Source organism: Gavia stellata, chromosome 9 (assembly GCF_030936135.1).
Source record: "Gavia stellata isolate bGavSte3 chromosome 9, bGavSte3.hap2, whole genome shotgun sequence".
NCBI classification, from domain to species: Eukaryota; Metazoa; Chordata; class Aves; order Gaviiformes; family Gaviidae; genus Gavia; species Gavia stellata.
Window position 1 is genome coordinate 39923733 of NC_082602.1, and position 20253 is coordinate 39943985.

The window sequence follows — 20253 nt, forward strand, 5'->3', positions numbered from 1 at the left end:
GCCGGACCCCCGGCAGCCCGGCCGGGAGCCGCTCCCCCGGCCCGGAGCCCGCGGGCGGCCGGGGCGGGGGCCGCAGCCTCTTCCCGGCGCTGCTCCGCAGCCAGCGCCAGCCGGGCCGCCGGGCTCCGGGCGGCTGGGGCGGGTTTCCCCTCCCAAAAGCGGTAACATTATTGCCGGGCTTTAAGGACAAGGGGCGGCGGCAGCGCGGCCGGTGCCGCCGGTCCCGGGAGGAGCCGCGCTGCCGGGGCTCCGGCCCCGCGCGCCCCGCTCGCCCCCCGGCAGCGGGTGCCGGTGCCTTTCGGAGCAGTTCCCGGAGCGTTTTCTGGAAAAGCCCGAAGCGCCTGGACGCCCCGAGGAGTCCCAGGAGCGTGCACAGCAATAGGGTTATTACCGGCTGATATTTGGGAAGAAAGCGCTAATGGGCAATCTGGTGTTTATTTTGAAAGTGCTAACAATGATTTTTCTCCGGTAAAAAGGCAGTGTCTGGGCGCACGGCTGAGTGGGTTTTGAGCACGGGCTCTAACAGATGGTGCGGAGCCAGAGGTGCGCGCTCGCCCCTCGGCTCCCGGCGCCCGCCGGGCTGGGGGAGCGCCGCGCCGGCCCCGGAGCCCCCCGCCACCGCGGGGGGCCCTGCCGCCCCCGGGGTCAGTTACCGGGGGCCCTCCCCCAGCACGGCTCCCCGCGGGCGCTGCCGCTCGGCCGGCCCCGGGAGGCGGCGGGGGCCGGCGGCGGAGCGCGGGCAGCGGCGGGGCCGGGGGGGGTCCGGCCGCGGCCCCTCCGCCAGGTATTGTTTTGCAAACGGAGGGGGGAAGAGCTGACAGCGCAGCCACCGCAGGCGGGCGGGGGCTGCGAACGGTGGTTGTCGCAGCGAGGCGTAGAACTTCTGGTGATTGTTACTTTTCCTCTGATGAAACCACGTATTTATCAGTGATTTATTTTTTATTTTGTAGCACAAACAGAAATCCATAAACTGTCGGTTCAGCGCCATTGACTCTTTGATCAGTTACTGGGCTATTTTTTTTTTCCCTCCCGTCAGCGAGGGGAGATTAAAAGCCTTTCTTTTCAGCACTCTTTCTGCCGCAAAGGTGCGGAGCCTGAACGCACGATAAAAGCGTGCTTAAAACGTACCCTCTCGGCTCCTTTATCCACCGGTAACGAAACTTCCAGCTGCCTAAGCACGCCTCTCGATGAGACTACTACAGCCATTCCCGAAAACGTTTCGCTGCCCCGTGCGAAGGGAATGACCCCACCGCCAGCCGGAGAGCGCTCCGGAGTTTAAACGGGCTCCGCTGTAACCGATTGAAATAATTATCGGAGGGTGCACAACGCCTTCGTCTTTGTCAGGGGAATTGTGCCTCGCCTGCCAGCTCTGCTCTCCTCCGAGAGGAAACCGCGCTGTTTTCCCCCTGGAGGCGCGTAGAATCCGCCCCGGGTTTAGTCAAGAGAAGGAGAAAGTTTCTGCGGGGCGGGCGGGGAGCGCGGCCGTACGCGCCCGCTGCGCGGGGGGCCGCGGCCGCTGCCGGGGCCCGGCCCGGCCCGGGGGAAGGGCTCACCCGCCCCGTGCTCGGGGGCGGCCAAGTTCGCCAAAAGAAGGCGTGCGGGCAGGCTTGGCTCGGCCGGGAGGGCAAAGCCCCGGCGGGCCGCTGGGATGGTTTTAATTTCCATCTCTGGTGTCCGGTTTCCAGAACACTGTAAATTCTTCCCCATTCTCACCTTCTTCCCCACCCACCCCCCAAAAAAAAAAATAAAAAAAAATTTAAAAAATCGTGCAATGTCTCTCCGGGAAGAAAAAAAAAAAATCGATTAAATCCAACGCTAGCAAGCAGCTTTCTGTCTTTAATTGCTGTGGTGCAGCGCTGATAACACGCAGTTACCATCGGAAAAGTTGAGCGAGACAGGTTAAATAATTGAATAAGGAGCTGCCTGTAATTATGTTATTTACAAGGCGTGACAGAGGTTTGGGGAAGCCGCGGCAGCTGAGCCCGGGGAAAGGGACGGGCCTGGGTGACCCCCGGAGCGCCGGCTTTGAATTATGGAGATGGGGGGCTGCGAGGTGACGGTGGACGAGCGGAGAACAAGATGACTTTTCACCCTGGCACATTTCACTTTTAAATCCGAAGAAACGCCTCGCCTCTCCAGCTGACCGCAGCGCGGAAGAGAAGGGCTAATCCCGGCCGCTCGCCCGGCGCCGGGGGAGGAGGGCTGCCCCGTCCCACCGGGGGAAGCACCGCCCGCCGCACTTCCGAAGGGGCAAAGCGCGTTTCAAGCCGCGTCGGGGCAGCTGGAGGGGCCTTTTCCTTCCCTCTCGCCCCGGCTGCCTTAATTACATCAAGCAGCTGTTCGCGTGACGTCGGACCGAACGCCACCCGCACCACTCGGCGATGCCAACGCGCCCTCGAACCGCACCAACGCGCTTTTTTCGCTTCCTAAAGCACCCCCCCCGCCCCGCCACGGGCACCCGAGCTGCTCGCTCCGGTGAACGGGGGGTGCTCGCGTACCGCCCCCCCCTCCCCAGGCCGGGGCAAAGCACAAACTTGGTAACTTGCGCGCTAAGAAAAGCGTAAACTCGCTCACCTGTTTGGTCATTGAGTCTATGAGGCGAACGTAGAGGTCCTGCTCCGTCCTGACGCCTGGGGAGGGAAAGCAGAGAGAGCCCCGTCAGCGTCTCGACAGCGAACCGCCCGCAGGACACAACGGCAGCGTGAGCTCGGGCCGGGAGCTGCAGCGGAGCGGGCTCGGCGCTCGCGCCAGGCTTCAAAATAAAATTAAAAACAAAACAAAAAAAAGAACAACCCCGAAAAGGCCGAGGCGACCCAGGGACGGGGCTCCCGGCCGCTCCCGGCCCCGGCCCTGGGGGGCCGTGCCCCGGGGAGCCCCCCCGGCCAGGCGGGCCGCCGGACCCGCGGCCGGAGGGGAAGAGGCGAGAGCGGCGGCCGTCGGGGCGCCGGGGCCGGGGCCCCCCGCGGGCCCTCCTCGCCGTCGGGGGTCCGGGCCGGGCCGGGCTCTGCCCGCTCCCGGCGCCCAGCCCGCCCCGGTGATTACCGGGAATGGGCGAGAGCGGGGCAAGTCCCGCAAAAGCGCTGCTCCGCCGGAGCGGCCATCGATCCCCTTTTTTCCCTTCCACCTCAAGCCCACCCGGTTAATCATGTGAAGTACCATCGACTTATCGATCCTTTATGTTTTGTTTTCCTTATATGCCAAGGCAAGAGCCGTGCTCACATGCGGGCGATTTTAACCTCAAAACCCTGACACCCTTTTCCGAAAGGCCTCGAAAAAGAAAGTAAGACTTTTCTGCGGCGCACGGACGCTCAAGACCGAGGGAACGACAACTTACCATTGCTATACAATAACTGAAGTTTATAATGAATTCCATTGTTAGTTTTTTCATTGTTTGGCTCCTGCAAGCAACGATAAATAATTATATTTAGCATGAAAAATTTCTCCCTCCTCCTGCCGTACATTTTTCTCGTCCCTGCAGCGGCTCGGAATTACCAGCGTGCGGAAATTCAGCCCACTCTGTGGAGCGCTGATGATGTCATTATCTGGGTGCAAATATGTCACGTTTAGCCGTTTTCCCTGCCTTAAAATAAGCCGGGGACGCGGCGATAAGGTGCTAAACCCGGGGTCTACCCGGGGCGGCCGCGGAAAGGGGGGAACCCGCACGTGGTCTGGGCGCCTCTGGAGTCCCGTTAGGGCTGCCGTGGCTGGAAATCCTCTCTCCTCCGTTAAATCACGCTCAGACGGGTTGCAAAAGAATAATAAAAAATAAGATAACGGGCAGACTTACTTTCTCTTTCTCCACAAAGTCCACAAAAGCTGTTCTCTCAATCTCCACTGGCTGCCCCTGCCTGTCGTACAGAGCTAAGACGAAGTGGAAAAAATTGGATTTTCTGAGATTGGAAGGCGGCTGTTTCTCGAAATGTGCCCGAGCCAGCCCCACGCCGCTGCGGGAGAAAACAAGACAAGGCGTGGGTGAGAGCGGCGGGAAGGGGCGCGCAGGCACCGCGGCCGCGGGGGGATGCGGGGAGCGCGGAGCGGCGCGGAGCGGGGAGGCTGTAACTGATACGGGGCGGGCGGGGGGGGGGGGGGGGATTTACGGCCGGGATGAGAAATGCGGGAGGAGAAAACCGCCGGGAGAGGATTTGGCAGACGTACCTTTGGGCGGCCGTGTTAGCATCCACCACCCCGGCCGTGTGCATCCAGGAGCGGACGGGATTCATCCCGCTGCCCAGCGGCTCTTCTTTCATGGTCGTCCCGCCTCTTGGTATATTTTCCTGAATCCCAAACATTAAAACAAATTTGGGCAAAACCAGCTCCTAACCAAAAGGGGTTAAAACTGAGGGAAATGTCAGATACGGGGTGGGTTGGTTGTTGCTTGATTTTCTCTCTCTCTCTCTCTCTCCTTGGCGACTGGAATATAAGAGATGACTTTACTCCCTGTGATCAGTAGGAGAAAAGCCCAGTTCAAGTCTTGCTTCCTTCTTCAATCTGTCCTGTATTGGCACGACATAAACAATTTACTGAGTACTTCTGTGCGGCGAGTTGGATGGCGTTCCAGTTTGGTGGTTAAAAAAAAAAAAAAAAAGGGGGGGGGAAAGAAAGAAAAAGTGTAACTGCAGCCGGCGACACTGCGAGGTGGCTTGGGTTTTTTTTGGGGGGGGGAAAGAATAAATATTTTTTTTGTTGTTGTTTGCAGACGCGCTCAACGTGGTGTCATCCTAGTAAAACCGCCTCGGAAAAAAAAAAAAAAGCTTCAGGACACTGCTGAATCGACCACTTTCTGGCAAGGCTCTCCTGCTCCAAAAGACAAATAAACGGGGGGGAAAAAAAAAAAAAAAAAAAAAAAAGGAAAAAAAAAAAAAATCCTGATTACCGCGGAGGTGTTCCCGGGCACACGGGAGAACGGGGCGCGGGCCCGTGGCGTCTCACGGAATGGACGGAGGCGCGCAGAGCCCGGCCCTCCCTCCCCGAGGAGCGCGCCCTTCCCCGGGAGCCGGGCCCCCGCCACGGCGGGAGAGGTGTCGTCAGTGGTGACGTAGGCGGTGGGCGGGGACAGCGCCATATATGGAGCGTGGGGTTCAGTCGCTGGCCGCCGCGCTCCTGCCCGGGCCCCCCCCCCCCCCGCCCCTTCGGGGCGGGGGGGGGGGGGGGGCCGGGCAGGAGCGCGGCGGCGAGATCCCAAATATCTTCCAAGCGGCTTCGAGGAACCACCCCAAGCCCCGGGTCACTGGTGTCCCCCCCCCGCCGTGGGCCGCAGGACAGGGAGCTGCGACCCTCGTGGAGGGTCGTGGGGAGGTTTGGGGGGTCGGGGGGGGGGGGAGTGGGGAGGCGCGCAGCACCCCTGCGCGATCGCGGCGGCGTGTAAATAGCTATCTATAGGCGTAGATAGCTATAGTGGAAGTCCTCAGGCGCACGCACGTATACATCCACAGCTATACGTGCGCCTCGTCCGTGTATATATACATCTCTCCGCCTCGGCGATGGGCTTTTTCCGCCCAGTTTGGGTTAGGACTGCCTTTATTTTTTTAATTATTCTTATATCTGGTTTTTTCGCCCAGCTCCGTGCGTTAATATTTTAATTCTGCGGGGAAAAGCCAGGTCCGGTTGGGGTTACCGGGCGACCCCCCGATCCTTTGGCCGAGGGGTGCGGGGGGGAAAAAAAAAGGCGCGTTAGAAAGCAATCTATTTTGCTGGTGTTGGGGGTTAATGACTATTGCCAAAGATAAGTGAATTATCAAAGCTGTTGCTCTACCCGATCTCAAAATCCATTACATTGCTGGCCGTCTAATTAAATACGTAAGTATAATAAAATCATATTTTATGACTATTTGAGGGTAATGAGATTAGTCTTTAGAAGCGATCGCCACATATTAAAGATGCCACTGTCTATAGAATGTTAATAACCTTAAATCAAAGTGTATGGAAAGTATTCGGGATAAATGAAAAGACGACTCCCGTCTTGAGCAGCAGCCCGCAGCTCCGCGGGCGCGGAGGGGTGACAAACCCCCGCACCCCTGCGGCGGGGCGACGAGCGCACCCAAGTTCCCGACGAGCGCGGGGCTGGGGGCTGCCGCTCCACCCCCCCTCCCCCCCGCGCGCAAAATCCGCCCTCCGAAGAAGAGGGTGGAAATGCCGCCCAGGCTGGCAGCGGGACGCGCTGCCTGAGGCGCGGGGACCGCGGCCGGAGCCGCGCTTGTCCGCGCTCACCGTCATTTACAGTGTCTTCGATTCCGAGTACACGCGCCAGGGCGGGTTAAATCTGATTACCAAATTAGAAGGTTTTAAACCAAATCCTTTTAAATCTGATACTGTTGACTAAGGAGGGGGGGCGAGAAAAAGTTCCCTAAGCCCGTCACATAAGGTAGCGATCCCGCCCCAGAAAGAAAGGGAGTTTTAAACCTTTTTGACAACAAATGCAGCTGCCCCGCTATTTTGGACGATATTAAGCGAAAATGAATGCAAATCTGTGTTCAGAAGCCATCTGGCCAGAAATGGGGGAATCAGCTGCTCTTCACAACAGGCTCTGAGGCTGAATCTATTTCAGCTCATTTTCTAGATCATCTGGTCCTGCACCCAAAGCGTGGAAAATACGGTCTTTATCATTCACCAACTTTATCTTTTTTTTTTTTGTCACTCCGCGGCCGGCTGCGAGCCGCCGGCAGCCGCCAGCCCGCCCGGGATGCTCCCTGCCCGCTCCGCGCCGCTCCGCGCCGCTCCCAGGCCGGCGTCCCGCGGGGCGGCCGCCCCCCGCTACCCCGGCAAGTCCTGCCGGGCCCTGGGCGGAGGGGGGGGGCCGTCCCCGCGCCCCGAGCCGGGCCCGCTCCCGGGGAGGCCGGCAGCGCCGGGGAGGGCGGCCGCCGCCGCCGCACCTTGCGCGGGGGAGCCGGCGGGGAGCGGGGCCCCGGCCGCGGGCCGGCGCCGGGCGGGCAGGGGGTGTGCGCGGCGGCCGGGGGCGGCCCGAGCGCTGCCGGCTCCGCGGCCCTCCGCCTCCTCCGCCGCCTCCTCCTCCTCCTCCTCCGGCGCGGCGCGCCAAGTCGCCCTTTTGTGTGAATTTACGGGGTGAGGCTCCAGTGATCCCCCCGCAAATTTGCATTTAAATAGCGACATCAAGCGATGCGCGTGCCACACGCCAGTGGGCTCCCAGATGTCACGGCGGAGCCGCTCGGATGGCCGCAGCCCAGCTGGCCCCCCGGCCCAGCCCCGCTCCGCGGGCCCCCGCGGCCCCCGCGCCCCCGGGGCGCCCCGCCGGCACCGCCCGCCGCGGCCCGGGCGGGGAGAGCGCGGCGGCCGCGATAAATCACGCCTCGCAGCCCGTCCTCCGCCTTCCCCCTCGCCTCTCGCCCCGCACCGCGTAATGACACATAATCGCACGCCGTGCGCGGGCCGCGCAGATTAAAATTGATAGCCTCATTTCCACCGCCGCTATAGGAACCTCCCCGACTTTAGCATTTTTTTTTTTTTTTTGTCCTGGGGACAATCCCCTCGGGACTATTACCTTAATCATTTCACTTTCGGGTGGTTTGCTTTGCTGTGTGGTTTTTGTTTTCTTTTTGGTTCCCCCCCCGCCCCCAAATTTCACGTTTTAAATCACAGAAGTTTCAGCCCGCGTTTACTTCACCCCGAATTCCGCCGCGGACCCTGCTCCGCGCCCCCCGCAGCGGCTCCCACCGCAGAAACTTTCCCGGCGGAAAGTTGCGCCGGGAGAGGGGCGCGGCGGCCGCGGCCCTGCCCTCCGCCTGCTCCGCGCTGCGCTGGGGGCACGGCCGGGCCCGCGCAAGCTCACGCGGGCGCCTATTTCAATTTTATTGTTGGAAGGCGCCTTCATTGCTAACGCGCTGGGTCACAGCAGGCGTAGTTTCTGCCCGGCTTAACCGAAACAAATCTCGGCCAAGCCTCCCTCCCCGCCCTGCAGAGGAGCCACAAATCCCTATTTTCGGGTATTTTCAGCCGGCCGGCGGACGCCCGGGTACCGCGGCCGCGCTGCCGGGGCGGGGGCCGGCGGCCGGCGGGTGCTTCGGGCCGAAAATTCACGGCGGAGGGGGGCAGCCGGCGCGGGGGCGCAGCGCCGCGGGGGGCCCGGCCCTTGCGCGGGGCGCCGCGCAGCCTGCGCCCACGGCGGCGGTGCGGCGGCCGAGCCGGGGCCCGGGACGGGAGCGGAGCCGAGCCCGCGGCCAGGGCCGGGCGCTGCCGCCGGCGTTCTGGGGCACGCCGACCCTCTCCTCCGCCAGCAAAGGCCCCCCGCGCCCCGCAAAGGGCAAATTTTGCGGGAGGGCCGCCCCGCGCAGCGGCTGCGGACCGCCGGGCTGCGCCGGCTCCGCTCGCCGGCCTCACCCGCCGCCCGCGGGTGCGATTTGGGGCGGCTCTCGATACGCGCCTCCGAATTCCCGAGCACCCCGGGCCCGGGCGGGCGCCGGTGGCAACCGAGCGGGGACAGCGGTGCGGAGCGGCCGCCCGCATCTGCCGCCTGCCCTGCGGGGCGCGGCCGGACGCGGGGATGCGCGGGGAGCGGCCGCCAGCGGGGAGGCGGGCTGACCCGCTCCGCGCAGGCCACCGCGGGGCAGGCGGCCGGCTCCGCGGGGGCCGGCGCAGGGCGCGCGGGGGGACTCTCCCTCTACCCCCTGCCCTCGGGCAGCGGCGTCGGGGCCGGGCCGCCCCGGGGCCTCTCGGCGGGCCCCGCGCGCGTCTGCCGCGCCTTTGCGCGCCCCTGCGCGCCCCGCGGCCAGGCTGCGCGGTGGGAGGGTGCAGCCGCCTCGGAGGAAAGCAACTCCTTGTCGGTGCGGGGGTGTTTTACGCAAACTGGCGCTTGGCCCTGCGCTCCTCCCGGCGCGCTGCCGCCGGCCGGCGCCCCGATATTGTTAAAGCAAGAATTAGTTCTTAGAATAAAATAAAATAAAGAAAAATAAATTAAAATAAAATAAAATAAAAAGGAGAAAAAAGGCTTAAACTTTCCCCGTGCCCGAACGGCAGCCCTGGCAGCCGGCCGCCCAACGAGAGCCTTTCCTCGGAAGGGAAAGCTCCCCGCGGCTGCGGCCCGGCTCCCGGCTGCCCGACGGCGCGGCCCGGGCGCTGCCCTCCCCGGCGGGGCTGCGGGGCGACGGCCCGGGGGGTGCTGCGGGGCCGCCGCCCACCGCCGCCTCCCTGCTCCCCGGGGCCGGGGGACCGGGGGGGGGGCCGGGGGGACGCGGCTCCCCGCCGGCACGGAGCCGCGCAGCCGGCCGGCGGAGGGCGAAGCCGCCCCCGCGGTGGGGCGCGGGCCGGGCGCGGGCGCGCAGCCGGGGCCGCGGGGAGTTGGCGGCCGGACAGGTCCCGTCGTGCGGCGAGAACAATATAAACTGACTCCAACTGAACAAACAAGGATCGATCAGATAATTTCAGATATTATAATTGGCTTTAATTAAACACACTTCGTTCTAATTAACTCTGAAATTTTAGCATGCTTTGGGAGGTTGGTGTCTGATTTGATATTGTCAGTCCAGATGTCCTAATAAAATTCAATCCTCCACTCAAGACTTCAATATTCGCTAAGAACAAAATGCAAATTAAATGTAAAACCTAAAGTATCGCCAAAGGTATAATCAAGAAAGGTGTCTCAAAACTTCTCACTTTTTATTACGCAGTAGTTAGAAAATGCAGATTACATCCTAACAAGACCTCTACTGAATAATATAAACCTTAACTCTTTCATGGGCAGGGCTCGCTCTCCCCGACGCTCTGCCCTGGAGGGACCCGCCAACATCCTACGCCAACACGCGGGCAAACGCTCCCGCTGCGGGGCCGGGGCTGCGCCAAACGGGCGCTCGCCCGCGGAACGGGGAGCCGGCCGCCGCGCTCGCGGAGCAAAACTTTCCGCTTTAACACGCGCTCTTCTCCCCGCGGCGGGCAGCGAGAGCTGCCCCAGCCCGGCCCCGGGACGCCCATCTCCCGCTCCGCTCCGCTCCGCCGCGGCGCGGGCAGCGGTGCTGCGGGCGGGCGCCGGGCGCGCTCCGGTACCGGGCAGCGCCCGTCCAGCCGGGCGGGAGGCGGAGGCCCCGGGCGGCGGGGAGCGGGGGGGCACGGCGGGGGAAGGCCCCCGTCCCCTCGCCCCGCAGCCTGCCGCCGCCTGCCCGTTTCCCTGCGAGCCGCAGCGGGCTTTTCACCGAGCGAAGCCTCGGAGCGGTCGGCGGAGCCCCGCGGCGGGCAGCCCCCGGCCAGCCGGCCGGCCCGGGGGGGCTCTACCGGGGGAGCCCCCCGCCGCGGCTCCCCCGCAGCCCGCGAGCGGGCTCCGCTCGGAAAGAGAAGCTATTCCCACATTAAGCATTTGTATGTTTTCCATCCTAATGGAGTCACTTAAAGCTGTTGCTAATTTAACTTTTTAAAAAGGCCGCAGCGTGGCGATTTGCATTTTCTTCGGGATATTGAAATGAGGAGGAAGGCGCCGGGCGCTGGGGCTGCCCTGGGCGTCGCTGGGGGCCATGCAGGAATGAGAACGGGGGAAGAAGAGAAGAAAGAAAGAAACCGCCTTCTCCTCCAGACTATTAATAAGCAATTTGTCCCGCTGCAATTTACATTGCACAGAGACACGCGTCGGGGCGCCCGGCTGCCGCCCAGCCCGGCCGGGGCCCCCGCGGGGCGCGGAGTGGGTGCGGGCCCCGCCGCCGCCCTCTCCCGCCTCCCGCCCCGCTCCGCGCTTCCCCGACACCTTCCCCCGCAAGCCGCGCTCCCGCTTCCCGCGGGCGCCGGGGGGCGCGGAAGTCCCGCGGGCGGGCGGCTCTAGGCTGCCCGCGCCCCTCGGGCGTGGAATTGGCAGGGATTTCCGCGGGCTCGGCGGGGAAACGCGCCCCGCTTCGGGCACACAACAAGTGCTGAGACCGACGTTTCTCTCGCCGGCTTCCCCCCCCTCGCCGCAGCCGAGGCCTCCGCGGCTCTAGCGTGGGGACGGTGTGCCATCTACAGGACACTGCGCGGGCGGCCGCGCACCGCGCCCGCCGGCCCCCGCCGCCGGCGGGCAGGGCGCGCCCGCTCCCCCCTGCCATTCTGGCCGCGAAGCTCCCGTTATTTCTCGCTGGAACTTCGTGAGGCCGCCTTAAAACCCGGCGGGGGGTAAGGGCTGCGGCGCTGCCCGCGAGTTCTCGGCGCTAGGTTAGAAGATGGGCAGGGGAGAGATAGCGCGATTTGATTTGTTAGTCTAACTCCGCGATTTGAGAGTTGATGTCCCCGAAGACCGGGCTAGCTTTTTCCCTTTATTTATTTTTATTAAAACATCAATCTACTCCGGAGCTGGGTGAACTCAGTTTCACCTAGAGAACATAAAATTCCCCATACCGAGGAAATAAGCACCTTCCATAAATCAACAGTATTCCTGACAGATCGATCAATTTTGGGTTGTTAATCCGAAAGGAGGAGTTTTAATTGCTTCCTGCCCCCGAGCCCGGGCACCTCGGCAGCGGCTCCGGCAGCGCCCGCCGCGCCGCTTCTCTGCTCGGGAGGGGAGAAAGCCCCGGAGACGCGCCCGCGCCGCCCAGGCCCCGCGCAGCGCGGCGCAGCGCCGGCCGCGCTCCGCCCGGGCCCGCCGGCGCGCAGCACCCCCGCCGCGCTACCTGCGCGCACGCGGCCGCCGGCGCAGACGGGAGCCGCGCCCGCCGCCGCCGCCGGCAAGTAACTGCGAGGCAGGACACATGCGGGTGCGCAGGACCGCGCGGAGGGGCGCGCAGACGCGCGGTGCGGCGGCCCCCGCGCACGGCCCGTCCCAGGTAAGCGGGCGCTCCGCCACCCGCGCCGCCCCCGCTCCCCGCCGCCCGCCCGCGCCCCTTCCCCCCCCCCCGCGCAGAGGCGCGCAGCCAGGGACGCCGCAGGAGCGGGACCCGCGGACGCGGGCGCTTACCTTTGGCGGCTAATTAGGCCGGGGAGCGGTTTTCCTGGGGAAAGCCCCAGCCCGCGCGGAGGGCAGCGTTTATTGAGGAGGGGAACGGCGGAGGAGTGTGCGTGTGCTCTGCGCGCTTTAATACACTACTTACCCACCGCAGCCTCGCCGAGGCTCTGTGGGGCACGCCGGTGCGCGGAGCGCAGCAGTGCGCAAGCGCCCCCCCCGCGCTGCGCGGGCGGGAGGCGGGCGGGAGGCGCGGGGCGCCCGCGGGGGCGGAATCGGCGGCGCGGCCCCGGGGGGGCGGGCGCGCCCGGACCTCGCCCCGTCCCGTCCCGGGCCGCCCCGTGTGCGTGTGTCCCCCCCGCGCTGCCGCGGACCGCCCCCCCCGCCTCCCGTCCCACGCCCCGGCGCTGCCCTGCGCCTCGTCCCGCGGAGCGGCCGCCCGACCGCGGCGGCCCCGCGGAGCGCGGGCGGTGGGGAGAAGGCCCGGCCCGGGGGCGGGGGGCTCCGCTGGCGGGGCAGCGCGCTGCAGAAAGGCGGGAGCGTGTCCTGCGGGGCCCTCGGCGCGTGGACTTACCGCTCCCGACGTGGGGGCACAGGCCGGAGAGGAGCTGCGGGGGGAGGCTGGTCACATCTTTTACAACTGCCGAACTCCCTGAACGGACCCGCTCCAGCTCGGATCGATGCGTAGGGCTGGCGCTCCTCTGCCGCGCCGGGTGCGGTGCCGGCCGGTACTAGGTTTGGAGAACTTCTGGGCTCCGTTAATCCGCGATTTCCAGCCGCGCGTGGCTGCCCTGGCAGTGCAGCGCACAATCGGTGCTACCGGCCGGAACGATTCTATTTTGTTTATTTCTGCTCTTCTCCTCCCTCTCCCAGCTTCGTGCAGGAACTCTTGCAGTATTGGTTAATCTTCGAGGAGGGGATAACTGCTGTGATATTTAGCGAGCTCCCTGCTACCGCGGATACTTTCTAGTGATCCAGCCTCTTTCCAAGCGATGTGCAGTTACGGGAGGGGAAGATACTTGGGAAAAAAAGTAGCAGTTTCCAAGTCAGGCAGATTCCTGCAGCGAGGTGAAGCCACAGTTTAGGAGCGGAGCTACATTTATAAAAACCAAGCCTGTCAGTGTTGACCTTGGGTATAAATTCAAGTTAACATTCACCTTCAGGTTTGTTCTGGCGGCAGCTGCTCTCTGGTTTGGTTTTAATTCCTACAGAGAGATCGCTTTTAGCAGTCGGGAGAGGCGAGAGGCTGCAGGCGCCAGGCAGGAGCCCGGCCGCGTGGGTTTGGAGGACGTTAGACCTGTGTCTGGGGTGGGTGCGGGGAGGGTGGCCGTGGCCGACACTACCCCTCGCAGCGGTGTCCATCACAGAGCTTTCCGCTTCTCCTGGGCAGGGGGACCTCACGGGGTTGTTTCTGCCGCGTTCTCCCGCGGACGAGCTTGCACCAGCCTACGCGCTTGGGAAACGGCTGTCCGGACGTGCTGGGGGTGCTCAAAGTTGGGTTTAGACCTAGACGAGACAACGCAACTCCGGTCCTGCTCTCCTGCGTCCTGACGCGGCCCCGCGACAGGTACAGTCAGTGGAGGTGCTTTGGCTTAGCCTTTCGTGGACGGCTCTTCACGCCTGGCCTGGGGCGTGGCGGGTGGACCTGATTGCGGGTGACCCAGCAGGAGTCACCGGGCGGTGGCCTTAGGAAGTCCCGGGGGCTGACTGGAGGATCTGGACGTTAATCGTTTTACAACCTACGGATTGCATGGGTGGGTGAAATTCTGGGTGTTCACTCAAGGGAAGTTTATACACCTGGCAAACGGTGAAAAACACACACATTTTAAAAAGCGTTCCTGACTGGAAAGAAAAAGAGGTCTCTGCGGGCTTTGCGAAGTCAGCGTGGATGAAATCGGGAGGCAGAGACACAGGGAGAGCTGGTCGTTGCAGGCCTGAGCCCTGCTAGCTCTGCCCAACCCAACGGCCTGCCGCAACCCAAGAAACATTCTGTTGAAAAACAGCGGTGAATGTGCCCTCCTTGCACAGTAACTACTTTTCGCACAGAGGCTGGGCTGGTCTGATTAAGAGAGATAGGCGTTCACAAAATATTTATAAAGCAGCTTCCTCGACAGCCCCACGCCGTTCCCAAGGCAGGCAGTCTGTCCGCGCAGACGACGCGGGGCTGGCACGTGCTCTCCCTCAAACCTTCACCTTCAAACCCCCGTACAAAGCACCGCCGTTTGCTACGGCCCACGGAAGAGCTGTGCGGTGCATAAGGCTTGAAAATTAATTGTGCCACTCTCCTTCTGTTGCGAGGAGCGTTACCAATCCACTTTTTAAAATTTAAAAAGATCATATATTTTTCACATGCTCGTTGCGCTCTTCAGAAAGGAAAGCTTGATTATGCTCCAGCCTTTTAAATCAACAGCATGCATACAAACTAGTAGGTGACTGAAGAGCATCAGGTATTTAAGACGCTGGAATCGTATTCTTTCTAAACGCTTTGGGCCGCCTGGATGTGATGCAGCCCCGCCGGCGTCAGAGGGCTGCGCGCAGGCTAGCGGTGGTCCCTTTTATTTTGACACCGTATGTATCCTTGGCATCTTTCACTCCTAGATTAAATTACAGTGCCCTGGGACTGCTGTCTAACGGCAGCTACTTAAGTTATTAGAGTAGAACTGTGACAACATCTTGGTGCTCCTTATCTCTTTATTCTTAGCTCAGTTTTTAGTGCAGCGCACTCTCTATCAGCAGTTTTCATTCCTCCTCCTTTAATCTTACCTCCAGCCTTCGGTGTGTTCGAATGGCTCCTTTCAGCGCTGAGGCAGTGAAACTCCCGACTCCAGCTCTGCGGGGATGCTACAGAAGCGAGCAGTGACGTTTCCCCACGGTATAAGCATGTTACCTTTGCAGTTCCACTCTTCCATCAGCCTGGGGCATCTTGTCTGCTCCCAAATCGGGGTATTCCTCCCGGCAGCACACATTTGCAGCTCTTTTTCAAGTGGACATGCTGCAACCACGTCTCAACACATATAAAACACACTATTAAACACTTGCAGCTCGCTAAACCCGTCTTGTACGCGGGAGGCTGAACTCGGGCGCCAAAGTTCCCTCGTGCTACGTCAGCGATAGGGTTCCGCGCCAAGTGACCGCGATGGCGAGCGCACGGTCCCGATCCGCATGCACCGACACCTCAGAGTAAGTCCCGCTCCACTTTACCCCCGTGCGAGGACTCAATATGCCGCCAGCGTAAGGATGCAAATGCAAGGCACACCTTTGAATGACTTTATGAAAATGCATCTCGGGTACGACCCAACGGCCCTGCGTACCAGACCCAGCGCATTAGCGAAGCCATTCCTTTAAAGGGGGATTATTTTCAGCTCAGGAGTTATTTTTAACAACCTTGTGTAAAGGCTCGCTGTTTTTAGCAATCACAAAATCGTTTTCCTTACGTGCTGAAATCTCTCCCAGTCATTTTTTTCATGCAGAACGGGAAGTAAGTAGAGCACGGTGATAGAAAAGGTCATACTCTCCAAACCATAAAAAAAGTAATGTCATCTCCTCTAGTGCTGGAGGTTAAATACTTTAGTGGGAAGTGTCAGGGATGTGAGAGGACATTGACTGAAGCGGTGGCCCCGTCCTTAAGCAACTGTCTTCGTGCACCGCCTCGAATCCCCCGGCTCAGAGACCTCCTGGAAGCGGGGTCGTGGGGTGGGAGGTCACTGCCGCGTGGCCACGAGCTCAAGCGAGGATGTGGCAGCAGCACTCACCGGGGACCGCGCCAGCCAAACCCGCGGCAACTTCACCAACGGCCGGAGAGGCCTGTCAGGCGTGCAGAAAATGCAGCCGCTTCTCGCCGTGTATCAGGAATTCCAACAAAAAGCAGCAGCGACAGGGAATGTTTGCCTCCGGGCCTGTTTGCTAGTGCAAAAGTGCTGCAACCTGCTGATGGAGACAGGTGGAACGAGGGAGGAAAACGTGAGCATTACAAAAAAATAAACAACAGCAAGGAGAAGATTGAATTTAAATATTGCTAGCAGAGAACTCCACCAGCAGACTCTGCTGGAAATTGTCTTAGACACCACGATACAAAAACGCTTCCTTTTTAAAAGGAAAATGATCTAATCAAGATGTGCGTGGCAATATACTCGCAGGGAGGCTAAGTTGGAGTTATCTGCTTCAATTACGTGCACTTACTGTGTTCTTGTCCTAGCAAAGGACGTGAATAATAAACATAAACCAGTTTTTTTCCAAACCGCTATCTTAGTTGAGTAACTGGGCTCACATTCAGAGTCGTACGTGAAGTCTGCGAAGGAGAAGTTACAAGGGGAAAATACTGTGAATATTTCTGAGTAATCGTGTATACAAGACACTGCCTTGCAGCCAGCGGTAGCTTGATACCCGACGGGACGCTGGGGTGTGCCCGCGAGGGAGGATTGCTCCCGATCTCTTGGTACGAGGAGGGAAGCTGGAGATGGCTTTCGGGACCCCTGAGCCAGCGAGTTCAGATCCTACCCGTGCCCGCCAAAAGCCAATTTAGAAATGATGGGACTGGCAAAAAAGTCGTTTCTTCCCCTCGCTCCTTCTCACCCTCTGGGCCCTGCATCCCAGTGATGGGTCCTGCCGGGGCGCGGGCAGCCCGGGGCTCAGAGACCCCATCGCTTCTCCCGCTGGAAGAACGGGCGAGGTTCAAATCCGCGGCAGACCGGGGACCGCGTTTTGCAGCAGGAAACCCACCACAGAAAGCGCACCCGGGACTATCTTACTATTCGAGCGGCTCTTTGTTTCCGCCCACCTTATGTATTTTTGCAGCACTAATTATGAAAATGGCTGGTGTTCCTCTTTGAGCCGCTTTATGAAAAATGAACTTTGGCTGAACACAAATGGCAAATAAAGCAGGAAACGAGTTAAAAAATGACGCAGGCCTTCATTTCTTTTGGGGTAAAATGACTGGTCCCAGGTGTCAACACCTCGTAGACCTGCCTAGATGTGTCTTGAACCCACTAAATCACAGAATCGCTAAGGTTGGAAAAGACCTGTCAGATCATCAAGTCCAACCACCAACCCAACCCCACCATGCCCACTAAACCATGTCCCACAGTGCCACGTCCACACGTTCCTTGAACACCTCCAGTGATGGTGACTCCACCACCTCCCTGGGCAGCCTCTTCCAGTGCTTCACCACTCTCTCCGTAAAGACATTTTTCCTAATATCCAGTCTAAATAATAGATTTTAGTGTCATTTTGTTTGTCTGCTTTGGTTTGGGTGGAATTATATCCACAGTCTGCTTATTTCTGTTGCGTTACCAGTGAAAGTTGTGTTTTGCTGATTGAATTTACTTCATAATCAGATAGCCAGTTTTTATAAGGCACAAATGTTTAACCGCTCCTTTATTAATAGAAATTATGGAAGATACAGGTAAGAGCTTATCTATTATTTATTGCTTTTACGTTACTGTAATAGCTGCGAAATTTAGACCCGAAGTAAGAGACATGTTTTTCAAAATAACCCCTTGTGCCCTGTTCCAGTGTATCAGCACAGAACGGAAGCTGCCCATCGTGACATCACGGACCTGAGAACGCAAGAATTTGGGGGATAATTGCATTAATCCGTGAGTGCACCTTGAATATTAGCAGAGTCAGAAGGTCTTTGCTACCTGCAACTCTCCATTCCAGCACTCTCTTAAAAAGTAACGCTGAAAATATGCTTCCCTAGCTTCTTTTTTTTCTGAAGTGATAGATTTATCTCCTAATTTTGCTCTTGTTTCACAGTCTTTTATAGGACTCTTGGACAGTTTATAGATGCCAGCTGACACCTGTAAAGTTCACCTGAAGCTGTTCAGCAATTTAAAACACCGCAACGCAATTTATCTAGAACTCTTAACGCACGAAAAAGGGAAAAATTGATTAGAGTCGATGACGAACTGTGCCGTTCTGTCTTTGTAATGTGCGTGTAAACCTGTCAGGTTTTACAACTGCCCTCACGTTGCTTGAGTTAAACACACCTTTTGAGGGGAGACGTTTGGGAGAGGGTGCGTTTCTCTCCCAGCCTGGGGCTCTGCTGCTCCCAGCGCCCCGGCTCAACCCCGGCCGCGGCGGCGGGTCCAGCGCCGGGACGGGGGCCGGGCAGCAGCAGCAGCAGCATCACCCTCACCATCAGCATCCCTTCCTGAGAAAGGTACCGACAGCTCACATGTGGCTACGTGGTGTTCTTTAATTTTATTTAGCTTGATAAATTCCAATTAGCAGAAGAATAATAGAAATGGGAGGGGAAAAAATCTTATCTTACCACTTCCGAGAGCTTTTGCCCGTGCCAGGTTGCCTCGGCAGACCGAAGCCCAGCGGTTTGTCCAGCCCTGGTTCAGGTGATCCAGGCAATGGGGCTTCGATGGCTCCCCCCGAGACACCGCTCCGCAGCACACGTTTCTCAGGTTAATTGGTTTTTATCATCTCAGGACTTTCTTTGACAAGCCTAGATACTCAAAATAAAGGGACAAAAAATATGACTTGCAACATGCATCTGTCCTGTGGTATTTCTCCTCTAAAGCTCGTGTTTCCAGACTAACCTGAATATTCAGGACGGCCTAGTGATTACATATTTATTTCAGCTGAAAGCTGAGAGGCTCTTGTAATCAGATGGTTGCAGCATCTGTAAATCTGAGTAAAGTACTGAATCTTGTGCTAATCCCGCTATTCACAATTATGTCAAGTTTGATCATCTGAAAAAAGCTGCCTTCTTGCTTGGTATTTATCATCTTTCAGACAGTAGCAGACAGTGATCTTTTACTCCCTCATGCAACATTTCAGCAAGCGTTATATATTTCAGAGACATTTTCGTGTATGTATATGCTACGAATTGTATGCAATATTCCAGAATGGTTCCACCAGTAGCGTACAGGGAAACATTATAGTATTAACCACCTCTCACCTCGCCCATTACCGTGTTTCTTTTCCTAACATACTGCAGTATAAGAAGCATCTGATTTCCTGTTTAAGTGCCATATAATCACTTGTTACACATAACAGCACACTTTCTTTTAATGCTTAAATCCTGGGAGCTGCGATTTCCAGCGGCCTCGTGGCTGCTTCAGCGATCCTCTATGAATCGTGGAGCCCATCAGACCTGATCCCTGGAATAAAACAGCCCGCAGGGCTTCACTGAAGTCCTCTTTCAACATGGACACAACATACACGATCGATTAAAAGAAAAAGGTGGGTAACAGAGAATGAACGACAGCTCTTGGTAAGCTTTTTTCCAGTGATTAATTACTCCTACCGATGCAATTTTCTCCTTATTTTCTATACAAACGCACCAAACCTTCACTGGTAGGCCCTGGACCTTGTGCTCCTGACTGTCCCGGGCAGCGGGATTTGCTGCTCCGTGAATTCGTCGCGGCGTTTGGGTCCAAGCAGAAACCAGACGAGCTGCCAGGCGCCTGAGCAGCCCAGGCGATGGCTGAGCACGGCTGAAGCTGTGATGCAGCGAAGCGTTTGCGACCGACAGTTGCTCCAGCTGATGGGTGGATCAAATTTGGGGGTTTGACCTCCGCTCCGTCCACAGCTCTACCGTACGGAGCCTCCCCACGCATTAACTGTCCTTGCCACGAACTCCGACGGCGCCGGGCTGAACTTGGGCAGATGAGGTCCCAACTTGTAAGGAACAACGATTCAATCTGAAAGTTGAAATTACAATAAGTGGTAATATTTACCGGTTTAAGACGACTCCGCACGAGCATCTTCAGTGCCCCCGGCACAAGGCTGGGACCCAGGCCCCCTGACCTCCCGTGTCCCCTGTCACAGGAGCCATCAGCCCAGCCGGACTTCAGCGAGCGCGTCCCCGGCCCGGGGGGGCTGCGGTGCTGGTGCTCCGCTCAGCCTCTAACGCCCGCAGCAAAACCCAGCTCTGGGTCAGCTCCTTCCCACCGGGCCGGAGTTTGCTGTCGAGGGCACAGGGACGGGTCGATGGTCTACAGCAGCACATTGCAGAGATGTCTTGGGAAACTTTCAAACGAGGCATCAATTATGTGGTTGCCTGGGATTGTGGGTGACACGACGTGGTGGCTCCAGCGGTCCCACCCAGTATTGCACTGCCATATTTCTCTCCGGGATTTCCCAGGTAAAAGTGACTGTGTCTGTAACAGTGGGTGAGTGTGGCGTGCCGGCTGTGTTTCGGAGGAGCCGTGCAGGCTCGGCCGTGTGCGCGCCGCGAGCCCCGGGCATGATGCCACCGCTGCGTGCCGGAGGATCGCCCGTAGCAGCACACACAGCGGGGCCAGCGCGTTTCCAGCAGTGCCAGAGTCACTCCAGCTGTGCTGTGGGGGGGTTTTGTGTATGCAGAACGGTCCTCCATTTGGGATTTTTAGAAGCGAGCTGGGCAAGTAATTCCTCCTTTGTCACTGGATGAGATTTTGGTTTGTAAATTCAGT

General features: G+C 59.4%; 1 protein-coding gene across 10 annotated transcripts in view; it reads right to left on the minus strand.

The window, feature by feature from the left end:
- Positions 1–4297, minus strand: part of EBF3 (EBF transcription factor 3) — a 119457-nt gene extending 115160 nt beyond the window's left edge. For all 10 annotated transcript variants that reach the window (XM_059821453.1, XM_059821456.1, XM_059821448.1 and 7 more), the window contains exons 1-4: positions 4156–4297; positions 3788–3944; positions 3335–3398; positions 2575–2630 (exon numbers count right to left, since the gene is read on the minus strand). In XM_059821453.1, coding sequence (XP_059677436.1) covers positions 2575–2630; positions 3335–3398; positions 3788–3944; positions 4156–4289 — 411 coding nt within the window. In that variant the 5' untranslated portion in view covers positions 4290–4297. The remainder of the gene's footprint in view (positions 1–2574; positions 2631–3334; positions 3399–3787; positions 3945–4155) is intronic.
- Between the last annotated feature and the right edge of the window lie 15956 nt (positions 4298–20253).